An 18549-nucleotide genomic window follows, 5' to 3' on the forward strand; every position below is an offset into this window, starting at 1 on the left:
AAAAAATTATGAAAAGTTATTAGATTAGTAGTCTACACTTATTTTCAGGTACTTAATATTTGCGAAAAAAATCTCTAACTGAAAATCAACCTTCTACTCTGATTGACTAATGTCTAAGAAAAGCTACATTCCACTAAAACTTGTCCAAAAAATTAAAACCCAATCAGGTTTAAACATCTAGCACTTTCCATCACACAAAAGACCTTCCCAGCTGAAATAAACTAAAAATACCCTCCATCCTAAAAACAAACAAAAAAAACCCCATCCCAAGAGCTACAACAGAATTTTTAAAGAGCACTGGAAGCCATTGAAAAATTATAATCACTCCAATTTACAAAAATGTAATTGCTTACTACATTCCATTCGATTAAGAGTGACGATTTTAAATGTTATGTAGTTCTACTCTTACTTGCATGCATACTATAAACAAGCAGGGGGCAGCAGAGCTTTGCAAACCACACATCATATCAGAAAAAAAGAACACTGAATTTCAAAAACTCATTCAAAATCTGTATTAAAAATGCTTCTTTTGAAGATTTGTAATGTGCAGAATACACTGGTAACTGAAGAATGGACAAAGTTGCCATCTGTGATCACAGATCACCCAATGCACATCAGAATGATTTCTCTGTGCAAGGGGCTATTTTCTCAGTCTTCATCCCTCACGAAAGTATCTCTTACTGCCCTCTTAAAATGCAAAACCAAGAGACAATCACTTATAATCAGTGATGACATACCTTTTCTACAGGGAGAAGTATTTGGAGCAATCTAACAGTGAAGAGTGAAATGCTAATAAATGCCATTCGGTGATGCACCAGCATCACCTTGGGCTGTTCTGCACTTATATTGCTTTTGTGATATAATATAGTTTCTCCAAGCAAACCCAAGACCAGAAGCAATTTGTCTTTCTGAAAACAAAATGAGAAATACAATAATTAGAAAAAAATGAAACATCACTGTATATTTACAGTGTTTACACAGCACCTGCAGTATCATTAGTGCAACTATGCCACATGGCTAAAATTGCATAAATGCTGCAAAATACATAGCACTGTGTTTATCACCTATGCATTAGTCCCAGACCTCAGTCTACTTTCACTACTAGTTCTGAATACTTTGCTCAATAACTGTCCATTCTTGGTTGCTCCTTCCCCTTCCCTATTCCACTTTTCTCTCTCCTTCCCACCATCTTAATTTCTGCTCACTACCCTTTTGAACTTCTGAAGTTTTACCTATTTTGAAGTTCAGTCTTAATAAGGAAATATTAAGTCCTGATTTGAGCCTGTTAATAAAGCTTTAGCTTAAAATAAAAATAAAGAAACCCTTCTCAAACCAATTCACAGTAACTTTGAAAACAAAGAGTTTTTTATCTCTATTGATTCTCAAAGGAAACAGCAAAACTTGTTTCTTTCTCTCCCCTATTTTTAAAAAATCAATTTAACTGTATACCATTACCCACTTAATTTGCAGAGGTTTGTTTTTTAGTAGCCTGGAAACAAACATTATCCTACTAATAATAATCAGTATGGTATAGATATGATATATTCTACTGTAGTTTCATAGATTTAGAGGCAATGAAATATACTAATTCAGATCATAAAACAAGTAGACAGATATTAAGCTTCTGAGATTAAATGTTCTGAAAGGAATCTTTAGTACTGATCTGATGTTGATCAATTATAGTAGATTTTCACAGATAGGTAGATTAAATTCAAAGAAAAAATTCCCATTCACTAAAAGGCCCTATAAATATAAATATTAACATTTATAAAATAGAGAATAGGAAAGCCTAAAGTAATATTTCAATTAATTAACACTGCAGACATTATTGTTTCATATTCAGTGGTATTTTCATGAATTCTAACTCAATTCAGGTGCATTTAAGACTAGATTTAATTCAAGTCTTTAGATACGTTTCAGTCTGCAGCTCTGGTAGGTTTGTTACATGCCTGAGCCATGCCAGCTTATGCTTCAGCTTTCACTTGTCTTCAAAAAAGCAAGTCATAATCATTTTATCTGTTATTCACTAATTTTATACTTCATATATAGAACAACTCTCAATTGTGCTCAGCAATTGAAATTATTTATTCAATAGCACCCTAATGCTTTGACTCTCTCCTGGGCCAGAAAGGCCTCTCCTTTCTTTCCCAGCTAAGCAACATTGTTAGGATTGTTCAGATTCACAAATCTGAAATCTGTGCAGTTCTGTAGTTACTGTGCAGGAAATGGATAGCACATATGTATCTTAGAGTTCCAGTCTTGGATCTGAACAGTTATCTCCCTAATTTTAGACAGATAGTTTATAAGGAGTGAAGAAAGGGAAAGTTCTTAAGTACATCAAATTGGTGTCCAACATTTACAGTCAGTGCTTTTCCCGCAGATTCCCTTCCCTACATGTGTTTCTCTTAATTGTTGCTTATTTTCTTGAGGTGAAACTCCAAGTATTGTCTGGTAAAAGAACTGACATTTTTAAAAGTGTCATCAAAAGAACTAGTAATAAATTACTTAAAATTTTCAAAAGCACAGCTCAGCAGAAGCTTAGACATATGAATCACCACAGAAAATGTCAGATGCTTATAAAAGGAGACAAATATGGCTGATCAGATCCTGAAGAACCTTACCAATTCCAACGCAAAAAGGCTGTCATCTTCCCAAACATTTTCAGAAATGGCATCACCAATAAGGGACATGTCTTCAACAAGCAGTTCAAGAGCTTCCATTGTCACTCTCCTACTCTCTACAAACACAAATGAGAGGACGAGAAATACAGACAAAATATTGTATTTTGATATTCAGAAGACATGACTGCAAATGAGAGATTATTCCTCATATGGAATTCTAGTATTTGAATTTTCCTACATGCTTCTACAAAACTAATGCTAACTGCCCTCAACCACTAATAGCTGTGAATCAGAGAAGACAACAAGTAGCTAAAATTATAATGGATTAAAGCACTTATATACTTAGAAAAAATCTGAATTTCCTTTAAACCTATCGCAAAATTATTTAAGAAAAGAATCATGAACTTTACTATAGCTGTAAATCTGATTACTGAACTTTTTAAAAGTTCATAATAAAGTCACTAATTTCCCTCATCCAGACAACTGTGTCACAAATCTTCTGAATATATTACCCATTCCTATTAATCTGCTTTTTTGGTATAGGAGTACCTTTCTTCACAGATTATTTTGTTTGAGATCTTTTAAAAGACAAAGAGATGGATACCCACTTCAGCTACTTGTATAGTTCTCTGTAACAATTTCACCTTTGCTTTTAGACTGGTATTTATTAATTTTCATTTCTTCTTCTAAGTGTCTCTTAATTACAAGGCTAATCTGGTCTATTAGTGACTTTTATCCTTTGTACAAATTTAACCTTGACTATGTGGCCATAAAGAAACTTAGCCTGAACTTAGAAATCTACAGCCTACATTTACTACAAATATAAACCTCCTCCTAATGTCCTCAAATAATAAGAAAACAGAGGAGTTAGGTTTCACAAAGAACAAGGCAGAATATCTGGAGCCAGACCAAATATTTTCAACCTCACACAAGCGAGGATGCCAAAACTGTCTGACATCCTAAAGAACCATACGGTGACAGTTTCCCTTAAATATTCAATGTAGTGCAACTGTTGGCTTAGTTACTTGTTGGTGGTATGTTTCTATTTAAAATCATAGATGGATTTCACACAACATTATTGAATTTTCCATTTATCTTTTAACTAAGATAAAAATTCTCCATCCTTCAAAATCCTCAAAACAAAACCTGTTAAAAAAGATAAAGCTCTACTTGTCCATTATAATTAAACATTAATTTCTTGTGGATTTTTCTCTCTCTTGTAAATTTTACACACTGCTGAAGCCTTGTTGATATACTTGAGGAAAAAAAAGTATCTGTGACTAGATATATAAGGATAATGACCACAGTTTCTGCAATTTGCAGCTTCAGTGATCTGCTTTGGGTGAGAAATGACAGAGAATGGCACAAGGCCTTTTTAAAAAGTTTGGTTGGTTTTACCTATCTCACAGAAGTTCTGTTTTCCACTGATTTTAGGCCAATTTAACTTAAAAATTTCTTCATTTTTACCAAAAAAAACCACAAAGTGCAAAACAACCCCCACAAAACCAAAACAAGCCCACACCACTATTGATTTCTGCACTGACTTCACTTACAAGGCAGGTCAGCACAAAGGACGCAAAATTCCAATGGACATCTCCACAAGGAACAGAATTTAAGTTTAACTAAGATATACATCATATTGTAAAACAAAAGACAGCAAATTTTACAATAAGCTTAGTGGTTTTTCCTTTACTCAGTAATTTAAACATCTAGAATAAAATCTACACTATACCATATAAGTTGATAATGTTCATAAAAATGCCTGTTGATTTTACTAAAGATAACAACCCAAAATATAGCCACATGAGAAACTGTGCACTACTGTCTCACAATATCACACTGTCTCACAGTGTGCCTTCAGATCACAGGCTTTCAGATCTACAGGAACAGGATAAAAATATTAGTTTCTTTACAATCTGTGTCTCATTACAGAACAGTGGAAGAATGAAGAAATATCACCAAGGAGAGTTTAAAAAGTGTAAAAAACCTAAGGGGTAGATAAACAGACAGGTCCAGCTGAAAGAAAGAACCTTGAAACGTAGAAAAACTGTCTTTTAACTCTGCAGATTTGAAGTGACAGGCAACAGAAATGGAAAAGATAGAAAACAAATTTTCTGCAGTTTTACCTTATAAATAAAAGATGTTCAAAGTAATGAATGTGCTTGTGACTAATTAATATTTAAATACCACTATTCTGAAATGGAAAAACAAAACTTTAATTCATTTTAGTTGGTTTATAACAAAAAATTTGAATAATTCTCATACACATTTCATAGACTTTTTATAAGTTGAAGCCTCTAACTCTCAGTATCCTAGTCATAGATAGATGCACACTTCCAGCTCCTGTATTTGAAACCCTGACCACATTTACCAATACCTGTTTTGAATTACATTACATATTACAGTTAAATACATTTTAGACAACCTAGGAGCAAAAAGATCACCCTCCAAAAGGGCTTTGCAATTTAGAACCTCTATAAATTAAAATCTGCAATTAGACTATCATTACTTACGTTCCTTAAACCACTTGTTACTGCATTTGTAAGAATAAAAACAAGCCTTTCACCACAATTTTTGTTTATTATTTCTTGAACAAAAGGAAACCTCTGTGCTTAAACAGATCTTTTGGAGAACATCTTTGGTTATTTTTTCATCTGAATGACATTTTATCCTGCTATACCATTTTTCCACCATACACTCACTTCCTGCCACTGTCAGTAAAAAGCACTTAAAAACTTCTGCAGTGATTCTGGAAATCAACCAGAAGATTCAAGCTTTGTGACCTGAACAAAGTCCCTAGAAAAGATCTGCTGCAGTTAGCCACAATACATCAGTAATTATCTGTGCCTTGTTTATTTGAAGTACTCACCTCATCAACCAACTTCTTAAGAGTATCTTGTATGAAGGATTTGTAAGGGGAAGGGGAAGATTCTAAGTTAAATACTTAACTCAAAACTTTCTCACCTGTTCTTAGAAGAGGTATTGCATTTTCCAGGATGGAAACACAGAACTGAGGAAGGCTAAGCTGCTTCATCTGTAATTCCAAAGTGTCTTCATTTTCAGTATCTGGTAGGTCAGTTTGTCCTACCTCAAATGGGGAATGCAGAGAGATTCTGGAGTTCGCATTTGCTTGAGTACTGTTTCCACTTGAAAAGCAAACAAATTTTTTTTAAAAAGAAATATAGTTAACTCTTGCAAAGAGAAAACACGAATGTACAGATGTTAAAAATAGCATAAAGTATTTTCATGACTCCTGCCTTAAGCATATCCCTCCTCCCATCCCAATCTTTCTCTGCTATCTACCAGTGTTGCAGCAAGAGGGGGATTTTATTCAATTTTTTTTTAAACGTCAGAACAGGTAGATTCACAATGCCTAATGTCTAGGCAATCATCTTCAAAATCACTTAGCACTGTGTACTGGAAGAAATACACATGCAATGAATACAATATTGCATAAGAAATATCAGTTGATTTGAAATTCCTTTTTTTTTTTTTTTTAATGAACAAAATCTATCACTTGCTTGAAGCAAGACCACTTACTAAATCAAATTTCAGCCTGAATTACACTTACTATATTAGAACCATTCTATACAGTTAGCCACAAAAATCCTCAGAAGGAAAATTAAGAACCATGAGCTACGCTTACTCCTCAGGATTAACTTTGTCCACTGTAAAACAGGAAGTATTCCCTTGTCCAAGAAAGCCTTAATTGTAATCAAGTATATATTACGAAGTATACAGAGTGCTATTAAATTATAGACATATTTGTAATTATTAACTATTTTATCTATTATATATGAATATATTATTCAATATAATATATATGTATATACTATGTATATATGTATATATACACGCATATACTATATATGGAGCAGTATATAGCAGATATATGATTCATGTATTATGAACAATATATAGTTCATAACTGTATTGGTTTTCAACTGTTTTCAATAATAATCGAATTCTACTGTTAGCATTATAATTAATAAAAATCAGAACAAATTTTTTAAGTTTTCTTATCCCAAACAATGTTTAGCAATCTTGATTTTCTTTAGGACTCTGTATGACTTATAACTAGGTTTTGGTTGGTTCGTTTTTTTTATTATTCAACAAGTTGAAGAAACTGAATTGTGGCATGTTACGTTCTATCATCTAATTAAACGTAAAAGATGTCTATAAGTAGTTAAATCTGGACTGATTAAGAAGTCAATAGAAAACTACAAGCAAAATTGAAGAGCTCACCAATATGTAGTTGGGGCTTGGCTGCACTTACCAGAGGAAAAGGAAGAAGTATCAATCATAAAAACAATTCAGAAGAAGAAAGGTTAAGTTTCCAGGCAGAATTTGAAACAGACAAACAGACAGATTGAAGAGTCTCAAGATTAAAGAAGAAGGAAAAGAAGAGTTACATATAGAATAGCAATAAACAAATTTACATTACAATTATGTAGAAAATGACAAGATTCACTAAAAGCAGCTTTTCCTTATCAAAATTAGAAACATCAGAGCAAGACTACTGTCATTTCCCTCTATCATATCTTCTATTCAACATCATGTTGTTCTTTATGCTACCTCTGGGCTAAATTATATTTCTGTAAGAAATGAGATTCATGGGCAGTGAGGAGGTCTACTGCAGCACACAGGATGCAAGAAGATAAAGGTGTGCAATCATGAACAGCTCATAAAATGACCCTATTAGCACTCCCTGGTTTTTAGAAGTCTCATCACTGCCTGAACTGGTACCAGTTACTCTTATGAGGCTTTCATTTCTAGAGTGACAGCCCAGCCATCACTCTCCTGCACAGTATACACCTGCTGCCATTAAACTGTTAACTGTTCACCTTTGGAAAATGGCCAGGGCCTAGAAGGCATAAAGCCTGGAATTCACTGACAGTGCCATATTAGTTACATGATTAAAAATTAATATATTAGACTTAAATAAACATAACTTCTTAATATGACTATCAAGATGTATTTACAATTGAGCTTTTCTCATCACAGTCTATTTGAATACCTAGGAGGTATTCAATCACTAAGCCCATACATCACAGAGACTCAAAAGAGCTACCAACAAGCACACAGTAGAGATTTGCAAGGACTTTTAAAATCCCACATACTAGAAGACATGGGTACTTGAACAGCAGCTTTACGTCTTTAAGTTGTTTCAAGACGAGCAACAAAACCACACACAAAAACTTCTACATTTTGAGGGTATACGGACAATTTATAATTTCATATAAGAGGCAAATATTTACATGCTATAGAACTGAAATTTGTTGTCACATTTAACAACAAATTTTAAAGACTTCAATAGAAATCTTTATACAGCATAGCATTTTTGACAATACTATATACTGTTACCTACAGGATGGCCATTCCACTTAAAAGAACTTATGAGGTCATCTGCTGAAAAAACAGAAAAATCCCTGACTTTCCAGCAATAGACTGAACAAATGCTTTTCTGTGTCTTACAAATACATGCACAAACAATAACAATTGATAGGAAGAGTTTGTTTAAAATGGTGTTTGAGTACAAAATGTGACAATGATTTTATGTATTCTGAACATGACTTTAAGAATGGTTTAATTCTTAAACATGATTTGAATCTTCACAAGTTACCAAAACAGTTGCATCAATCCACACACTGACTGTGTGGAGCTGATAGGAGCTGATAATACAATCCTATATTAAAATGTTTTTAACTGAAGTGTAAGTTATTTCCTGTTTCATTCACCTAGAAGATACTGCATCCCAATCCTGACCATCTCCTCTAGGACGCTGAACTGTCCGTCCAATTACGGAGGGCCGAGGACTGCTACTTCCAGGAGATGGATTCTGAGAACGAGGAGCACCTCTTGCTTCTTGACAGTAAGATACAGATGAATTCTGGGAAGCTGTGCCTTTATGGAAGGCAAAGAATATATTTGCTCTTAGAAGTATCCATTATTCTGAAAGACACTTCATAGTAAACAGTAAAAGTAACTAGGGTAGGATACGGAAAAAACACCATGTAGATACTGATGACATAGAACAACTGATGACTGGCAAGTGGCAGAGTTTGGAAACCAAATTCCAAGGCAAAAACCACTGAAGATTCCAGCTGAATCATAAATCTTGAGTTTTAAAAATAGAAACATAGTGTCTGGATAAGGCTATTGGACTTGTTGATGCTATAACTGAATTAGCAGCCAGTACCATTTTTTAAGACACCAAATATAGTGGCAATCTTATGAAGAAAACCAGACTACCAATTTAAAGAAAGAAAGTTTTGATTCAATTCAGATGACAAAATGGAAACAAAAAGACCACTATAAGTAATCTACACAATTAAAGCTACAACATTTAAGCATTAAGAACATTATGAAGCAGCCCTCATGACTGCAAAATTCAAAACAATGATTAAACTATTTTTAGCCATCAGCATAAAAAAAAATAGCTCACACAGCTCATGAAATTATTAACTACATTGTCAAGTACTAATAGCTTGAAAGCTTTTCTGAAACTTTGCCCACTTTTATTCTAGAGATTTAATTTAGTTTTAGTTAAAAATCCCTCCCCTGCTGACACACAAACAATTGGATACTGGGAGAAGTTGATGAATGGGGAATCACAGGAAATTCAAACTGAATAAGTACGTTATAACAATGCAAGAATTCAAAGTTTTTTAACTAACATTAATAATACTGAACACCATCCCTTTAGCAAAATAATTTCACAAGTTTATATTTGCCATAAGGTTCTGGTTTTGGTTTTTTTCTGTCATTTTAGACAACTTTATCTATAGTAAAAACTTAAAATAATTAAAACTCAATACTTAAAAACTTAAAAATACCTACCTTGCTCTGAGGAAGAAAAACTTGGATCTCTATGGAAGTTAAGCCTTCTTCTCAAGAAAATGCAGAGCTGTTGCAAGCACGAGACAGCCTGCAAAGCCAACTGGTGTTTTCCATCTCCTCCAAAAGCCAGGTTTAGGACAGACAAAAGGCTCTGCAAAGACAAAACCATCAACAAACACCGAGACCTGAACATTAATCACCTTCATGAACAACCATGCCTATAGGTCTTACACTAAATATAGTACATAAATGTTTTCAAGTGTTTTTCAAAATCACAGCAAAGAATAAATGGGCTACTGTTTTATGACTGAATGCAAGACTATCAGGCCTAGAGAACAAGCCAATTTCACATTATATTTCCAATAGTCACTACTTTCATTATGGGAGCCCATTAGAGGGTGTGCAGACAACAGCCACACAAATTTATCTTATCCAGAAGAAACAAAGTATTACTTCATTACTGATTAGCAATATACATTGTTACAAGCAAAAAATTTAAAACCACACTAGACAGTCAACATTCCTTTTCCTATGCACCTGGAGTTAGCATAAAGGTACTTCTGTTTAACTATTTTGTGTAAAAACAAATGTAAGCATTTGCATCAATTCATCCCTGGCAAAACTTATACCAATAAAAACTTTAAACTTTATGTGAATTCTTGCCTGTACAATCTTTGGCCTTTGAAGGAAGATCTCTGCAGGAAAATCTTGCATAATCACATCCTGAAGAAGCTCACATGTATTCCAAATTAAACTTTGGTTGTTACTTCTCAAAGAGCTACAAGTTCACATTTAAATATGTATTAAAATGAAAAGAAAACCAACCAGTAATTATTAGCCTGAACAAGTCTTTACAAGAAAGTTACAACACTGAAGAATCTAAAGGAAAAAAAAATCTCTGTAATTCTGTTGTAATTTCATTTTTTCAGTTTAATTATTTCTTAGCTATATGAATCCTATATACAATAAAGAACAAACTCAATTCCCACAAGTAAAATTTGTTTCCAAAAAGAGAAATAACTTCACTGATTCTGGATTTGAAATTAAAATAAGAACTACTGGAAATTCCCTGTGAAGCTAGTGATTATCTCAGTGGTATATAGCAAGTAATATCTCATACCAGTAAGGAAGTTTCTTTCATTACTAAGGTTCATGTATAACTTAAAAGCACTTGCATTACATAAGTGGGAAATTCCATAAAGGGAGACATTTATTAGCTATTCCCTAAGGTAAATATTAGTGAATTATAATAATCTTTAGGATAGTCCACTTCACTTTCCCAACTGCTTCTGAAACCACTACAAAAAATCAAATATATCCAGTGTTAAAAATCTGTGCTCCTTTTCTATACTCCAGCAAAAAGGAAATTTAACAGGTTCTCCAGCTTCAGAGATCTTTCAAAAGGAAAAAACAAACATACACCAAAAAAAAACTAAGCTAGAAATATATCAGAGCTCTGTGACAACTCATAAGGAATCCCAGCTACAGAACTCTCCCTTGGGGCAGAGTTCAAACACTTTTTCTAAATTAAAGAAAAAAGACACTGCAGAACGACAGTTGGAATGACTCAATGCCCTGCAAGGCCCGGTACCTAAAGTTATTGGCCTAAACTTAGCTAAGCTACTACTGAAAGTAGGGATTTTCCTACCAATTGATCATGGAGGTTAAGTAAATGAACAAAAGACCCAAAGACATTTTGATTTAAACATAAAAAATGGAGAGTGACACCGTCCAGTTTCAGTCCAGCTTTTACGATCAATTATCAAAAATTAGCTCATTGGGCTATTTACAGGAACAATCTCATGATGCAGAAGGACAGAAATTAACAGCCAATATTCCTAAAAAACAAAAACTACAAGGAAATTGTAATGTTTCTAGTACTGCACCTTTCATTTGATGAAAGAACATGTCTATCTGTTGAAGTCAGAGTTAGCCAAGGAAATGTGGAAAATTTCAAGCATTTCACTGCAAAAAAAACCAGAGCAGATGTCTTGAAATCTATTTTATAGAAATATTATATTGCATACATCCAAGGCAAAGTAAAAAACTTATAAACAATAATATCTTTTAGTAAATATAGGCTTGCACAAACTGAAACGTTTTTAATGAGAGTTTTCAGCAATACCAAACCATCACTAAGGTCATACCAAACCCAAATGAAATGTTTATTGAAGAAAGCTTTAGCAAACAACAAACAGCATTCCTGGAAGAATACTCAATCTGCCACATCATGCTTTCAATCACATTACAATTTTTATCTGCTCCTAAAGAATATTTTATCCATTAGCATGATCTCTAAAGACTGAAAATTCACTTCATGGTTTTACTCTTAAAGCAGTAGAAATTATTGTTCTTACAAAATTATGACACACAATAACTTTGTAATGAAAATAACTTTAAAGCTATTTTTAACTTACAAGTTTGTAATAACTATTGTGCAATTCCTAAGACAGCTGATATGCTACTAAAAACTCAACCGGTGATGTATCTAGAGTAACTGCAAAGTCTTATGCACTATACTGTATTTCAAGTAAGACACTCTCCTGTGAACTGCTACTACCCTGGTACAGGCAAAGGGTTGCCAAAATATTATTGATCTGTGCTTTTCAGTGAAACATTTCATATCATGTGACCAAAAAAAAAAAAAAAAAAAAAAAAAAAAATCAAAGCATAACACTGGTTTTCATTTAAATACAAACCAAAGATTCCCCTAGCACCTAAACCAGTTTTCTAAAAAGTAAAAAGCTACTTCAGACTAAGTTTTGTTGAAATAAAAGGTACTTAATCTTTTATAATCCTTCATAATCATAAGCAACTTATGATTATGAAGCACATATGATTTATGAATCATCCATAAAACACTGGCAATTTAAATAATTTTTAAAATTGCAGCACTTTCTAATGTACTTTAGATATCCCAAAGAGCTACACTACTTACTAGAAAAGGGAAATATCTATTAAGAAGAATGTCATTTTTATAAGCATTATAATTGTAGCTTCTGCGATGTTAGATTTCACAGAATAACAAAAGGAAAAAGAAGAGCCAATTTTGCTATCCACATTTGTAATGGAATTCCATCTAAATTACAACTCAAAGCTCCTTCTGTAATTAACATATTCTTCTATAACTACACATACCAACTGTTCTTTTGGGAGATATTTCTAACTGCGGCAGATGACTTCTACTTTGACAAAAATATCCAGTGAATAATTCCTCTTGAGGCGGAACTAGAATAATAAAAAAAAGGGTAAGTTGAAAAAATGCGCACGTACAAAAAAGAAAAACTCAATTTATTTTCATGCTTTTACTTAACTACTTCCCTCTTGCCCTTGAGTTTTAAATCAGTTTCCTTAATAGGTTAAAATAGTCTCAGATGATCAGAAAAATGGAGTAAAAAGAGTGTGTCAATGTTTATTTTTTAATCATATTCTGCAACTGTAAAGGGTGCATTTTTCTCCATTTTTTTACACTAACTCGCACATATACAAACAATAGCAAAAACAACAACACAAAATGTATTGTCTGATGGAGGACTGGCAGAAAAATAAATAGTTTTCCTTTAATCTACCTCTGCAGTAGTAAAATTAACTTTTTAAAATATTACTTTAAATCTTTTTCTACCAAACTGCTGTCGTCTTAGGTCACCTGAAAAGTTGTCCTCTTGGATACATGTATATTACTATATGTCATTCATATGTAAACTGTATAAAAATACACACAAGAAATGTTAACACTAAAAGTGTTAAAAATACGACGCTTGACACGGCCAATATATCAAGCAGCAATTTAATAATTAATTAATTAACATGGTAAAGTGTGAGCAAAGAGGCAGCGCTGGGTACAGTGGCAGGGGTTTTCCCTTCTAACTGCACACCCATTGCTGGTTTTGATGGTATTTTATACATATTCATAAGCTTTCTCAGCAGTTTCCATTTCTAGTTTTAACGTCACAATTCAATACCTAACAGCCATAAATCTATAGATTGTCCTGTATAATTCTATGGACCATTGTGATCTATTCTGATATTTCAATACTCCAGGATGTACTTCTAGGATATGTTTTTCCAGGTGGTGGGATCTGGCTTCTAGATGTGGGGGTCCCATCTCTATTTTCAAGTCTATCAATCTCTAAATGCTGATGTCCAGTTTCCTTCTCCAGGAGTCATAAATCAGTGATCTGAAGTCATATCTTCATGTCCAGGATGTTTTCCCACCTTGTGTGAGGCCTGAGCACCCTCCTTTTTCCTTCTTTTGTCTAAAAGAAAACCTTTTTGCACTCTAAAACTACAGTTTAAAATTCTTTAATACAAAGCAAGCTTCTAAAGTTATAATTAAAGGACACTAATTGCAGAATAGCTTGAGACTTATAATAGATAATTGCAAGCAAAAGATTTATTCAAAAACTGCCTTCCATGCTTTCCTCAGCTGTTTATTAGAACTCATCTTTATAACTGTCCCATGGCTGTGTTCCATCACTATGATTACACAGATTTTCTTTATTTCCCTGACACGAAACATAACTTTGTATTTCACAAAAGCAATCTCTCCAGACCATAATACTTGGTTCAAAGGATCAAACTAGATAATGTCAGGTTATTAGTTTACAATTCTTTCCAGTAATGGAAGTTGAAACAGAAGGAAAAATACAACACTCCTGTTATGAAGCATTAGGATTATTCTATCCACACATGCACACAATTTACAGTATAAATAACTTCAACTGAGTAGTTTCAGGAAGATATAATTTAAGAATGCACATGTAGAAGACTATTCTTCTCCACAGAGTAGAAACATTAGGTAAAAATCTGCCCCTATGTCGGCATAAGAAGGAAAAAAAATTAAAAATTAATCACCAGGTACTTAGCTCTAGTGAACCAAATCTCCAAGCATTAGAAAGGTGGCATAAACCACCAAAAAATTACTTTTATCTCTGTGACTGCACAGTATGTGTGACAGAGGTAGGGTCATTACTGCTACATGCACTAACAGCAGTGTCTTCCTCACAATAAGCAGGAGGCAATGCAATGTGATATGTAATTTTCCCCTCTGTTCTAAAATTTTTAAGGCAGAAGAGAAGAACCAAGTGGGTTAGACTCCATCTAGGAGGAAATGCAAATCATTGTAACAGACAGATAATGAGCTAGGTAACAGATGCAAGCAATAGCACTTCACACATTTGTGACATTTAAAGAAAGTTTATGTATTTTTCTATGACAAATGCTTGCCCAATACTAAGTAGATAGTGCATACAACTACTGTAGTTTCAAAAATCATTCTATTAGGATCAACTACTGCCTTTTTCTTTTTCTGTCTCATACGATTTGAATTGCTTTCCAAGCTAAACCTACTATATAAAGAACAGCAGCAAAATTACACATTTATTTGAAGTTAGTACACACTTGCTGCCATGAAGCTGTCCTTGGAAGTTGTGTCATGCTCTTTGTACATTACAGAAAACAGATATTACACACTGAGGAAATGGATAGGCAATGCCACTACAGGAATGACACCAGGTGATTTAGCTAAGGTCACAGTGTCTCTGGCTGAATCTGATTAGCATACACTTCACTGATCTCTCAGGAATAATTTGCCTGAAAACATCAGCTTCTCATAGCCTTTTCATTTGCTTTATTTTAATTTAAAATAAATGACAGTTCAAAATACGTCATTTACCTGGTTGATCTACTGAAGGCTGAGACTGAGCTTGATAACATACTGAAGAACTAGAAGGGAGTTCAGAAGGAAGGAAGAATAGACCATCCACAATCCCATCAATTATGGCCTGCAAGTTTGGCTCCACATCAGACCGAAGCTGAGAGAAGAATTCCACCGCACCAATTCCAATCATTTTCTGGGCAGCAAGTGGATGCTACATTAAGACAAATAACTGACAAAGTTAGTTTGAAGAGTCTTAAGGTCTCTGGATGGGGGCAGGGAATAGAGAGCAGCAGGGGGAAGAAGGAAAAGAATTTAAACTCTTAAGTTACAGTTTGCCTTTATTGGTTCAGACCATTGTGCTGAGGTACAGTTCATTTTCTTCCCAGTAGCTGGCACAGGGATGTGTTCTGGATTTGTGCTGAACATAGGGTTGATAATAAAGAGATATTTTTGCTACTGCTAAGCAGGGCTTACACAGAACCAAAGACTTTTCTGCTTTCCTGGCAAGGGATCTGGGAGTACATGGGAGGCTGGGAGGAGACACAGCAAGGACAGGTGACCTCAACTGACCAGAGGGATATTCCCTATCACAGAATCACAAAAAGGTCTGGGTTGGAAACGACCTGAAAAATCATCTAGTTCCAACAGCATGCTCAGTCTATAAAGGGGGCGAAATGAAAAGGAAGGGGGAAACATTTGGAGTGATGGCATTTGTCTTCTCAAGACAAAGACTTCTCACATCACACATACGGGTGCCATGCTCTGCTGGAGATGGCTGAACACCTGCCTGCCCTTAGGAAGCGGTGAATTAATCCCTCATTTTGCTTTGCTTATGCATGCAGCTTTTGCTTTTCCTATGAAACTGCGTTTGCCTCAGCCCATGAGTCCTCTCCCTTTTACCGATCTGGTTCTCTCCCCAGTCCCACTGGTGGGTGTGAGCGAGCGGCCTGTGGGGCTTGGCTGCTGGCTGGGGTTTAACAGTGACATCCATTTGCCAGTATCAAGGAGGGGTTGCCTTTTAACTCTGCATAGTTGCAGTGAAGTGATTAAAACAGAAGAATGTAAAAATCTGAGCTATCTAAAGTTGCTGTAACGTTTTCTCAAATTAGTGGCACCAATGCTCAAATCTTTACTTTCTAGGAACAATGCAAATGCTTAGCTGCAAATCATGCTCCGAGTTAAAAATGAAGCACTAAATGAGAAAATGAAGAAGCAGAGAAACTAAAGCAGAAGCCCAGAAAAAAGTATTTTTCTCAGCTATCTCTCTGACCCCATTTGAAGTCACTGAACTTGTTTAATTTTGGTCTACACACAGTGGCTTTATTATCCCTGTCTTTATAAAACACTCTTAAAAATCTCATTACATGCAGCTACAAAGTTAAGTAACATCCAGCATTTTTTAGCTTCAGCATTCTAAAAACATATGGTTTAAAAATAAATGAATGTTCACATGTCATACCTTGATCAAACTGTTCACAAAAATTAATACTTCCTCTTTTATTGGTACAACTGGGAAATTGAACCACTCCAAAAGGTTACGAAAAAGCACTTTATCGTGGACCAGATCAGCATAGGAAATCAAGTTATGGTCTAGTTTAAACAGAATAGTCTTCAAAGATCGCTCTCTTATCTCCGTCAGTTCATGACCTGCTCAAGAAAAAAAGGGATTAAGAAGCTCGTAAATTCATTGACATAACTTTCTTCTTATCTGGAGAAACAGAATATTGCCAGAGATGCAGCCAAAAAAACCCAGCTTATGAACTGCCACTATTTTATGCCTACCAAAACCAAATATGATTACACTCACCAGCAGCAACCTAACCAAGTGTGTTTGCACGATTATAAAGCGGTGAGCCATTATACTGATATAGTGCAGTGCCAAATGCGCCTCTACTGATATAATCTGGTGCCGGAACCTCTACCAGAGTATGTTGTGGGGACGGAAAGCTACGTCGGACTCACCAACCGGACAAAAAGCTACCCAAGCGCACTGACTCGAAAGGCACCACGTCTGAAGGGCAAGCCTTTGGCGTTTCCTTATGGAAGCATGCCCCCCTAGGGGAGCGCCCCCGACCCCTCCACGCCCGCCGCGGGGAGCGAAGAGCAGCAGGCAGAAGAGGGGCGAGGGGCGGCAGAGGCCGGGCAGGCGCGGCCGGGCTGCCGCAGAGCACCGCCGGGCCGCACGCTGCCCGTCCCCACAGCCGAGGGGGAGCAGCCATTACCCAGCTTCCTGACGAGCGCCGACAGCTCCATCGCGCCGCTCCCTCCCGCCCGCTCGCTCGCTCGCCCGCCCGCATTCAACCGCCGCGCGGACCCGCCGCCCGCCCGGCCGGGGACCCCGCGGAGCACCTCGGGAAATGTAGTCCGCCCGCTTCCGCCCCGGGCCCGCCGCCCGGCGCTGCGCGCGAAGCACGCCGGGAACTCTATCGCCCCGCGGAGCGCCGGCGGGAGCACAGAGAACTACAGTTCCCATGAGGCCCCGCGCCGGGCACTCCCCCTCCCGCCGCGGGAGCCGGGCCCCCGGTTCGGGGTGGTGGCAGGGACACGTACAGCTCCGAGTGTCTGCACTGACCTGCGGGTGGGGGCGGCCCGGAGGGGACCGCCTCCCCCCTCTGGCAACTAGCCAGTGACAGGATGAGGTGACATGGCCTTCAGCTGCGCCAGAGGATGATTTGTTCATCCCAGTACGGAAGGGAGACGGCTAGAAAGATGGCGAGGAATTTTTTGCAGGCGCGTGTAGTGACCGGACAAGGGAGCATGACTTCAACCTGAAAGATGATGGATTTAGATTAAATGTCAGGAAAAAATTCTTTACTGTGGGAGTGGTAAGACACTGGAACAACTTGCCCAGAGATGCTGTGGATGTCCCATCCCTGGAAGTGTTCGACAGGTTGGATGGGGATCTAAGGAACCTGTTCTAGTAGAAGGTGCCCTGCCCATAGCAGTGGGGTTGGAAATAGATGATATTTAAAGTCCCTTCCAACGCAAGCCATTGTACAATTTTACAATTTACATTTGTTGTAATAACGGAGTATTTGCTGATGTCACTTTGGTGTGTCTGTAGCACTCTGGAAATAGCTGTTGCTCACTCGTGTAAAGCAAAGCGATGAGGGGGTGAAGTAGGAGGTGAATCATTAGAGGGTTTGGGTTTTCTTTTTATGTAACCTAGACTGTAGGACTACATTGCTTTGTCTATAATGCAAAGCAACTTCACAAAGGAGTTTCTTAAGCAGTTGCTAAAGACACGTGGTCCGTTGTTGGTCCTCTGATCTGAGGACTAATCTTATTTTTGAAAATTTGTGCTTGCCAGCATAATTGGAAAAATAAATTGATTCTAGGTGGACAACCAATAGACATCGTGTGTATATGCTTGTGAGTTTTTGGCTCATAACTGCAGGTGCAAAAAGAAGATAGCCTTATAATAGTCAT

At 36.2% G+C, this 18549-nt stretch overlaps 1 protein-coding gene across 2 annotated transcripts in view; it reads right to left on the minus strand.

Moving 5' to 3' along the window:
• Positions 1-18206, minus strand: part of RTTN (rotatin) — a 79236-nt gene extending 61030 nt beyond the window's left edge. The window contains exons 1-11 of one of the 2 annotated variants that reach the window (XM_063397366.1): positions 17343-18206; positions 16580-16767; positions 15136-15331; positions 12600-12689; positions 11348-11426; positions 10125-10239; positions 9462-9612; positions 8360-8525; positions 5586-5767; positions 2622-2737; positions 738-908 (exon numbers count right to left, since the gene is read on the minus strand). In XM_063397366.1, the coding sequence (XP_063253436.1) occupies positions 738-908; positions 2622-2737; positions 5586-5767; positions 8360-8525; positions 9462-9612; positions 10125-10239; positions 11348-11426; positions 12600-12689; positions 15136-15331; positions 16580-16767; positions 17343-17373 (1485 nt within the window). In that variant the 5' untranslated portion in view covers positions 17374-18206. Of the gene's footprint in view, positions 1-737; positions 909-2621; positions 2738-5585; positions 5768-8359; positions 8526-9461; positions 9613-10124; positions 10240-11347; positions 11427-12599; positions 12690-15135; positions 15332-16579; positions 16768-17342 lie in introns of those variants that run through there. The other variant, XM_063397361.1, reaches the window with a different exon arrangement.
• Positions 18207-18549: the final 343 nt, after the last annotated feature.

Source organism: Prinia subflava, chromosome 1 (assembly GCF_021018805.1).
Source record: "Prinia subflava isolate CZ2003 ecotype Zambia chromosome 1, Cam_Psub_1.2, whole genome shotgun sequence".
In the NCBI taxonomy this organism is placed as follows: domain Eukaryota; kingdom Metazoa; phylum Chordata; class Aves; order Passeriformes; family Cisticolidae; genus Prinia; species Prinia subflava.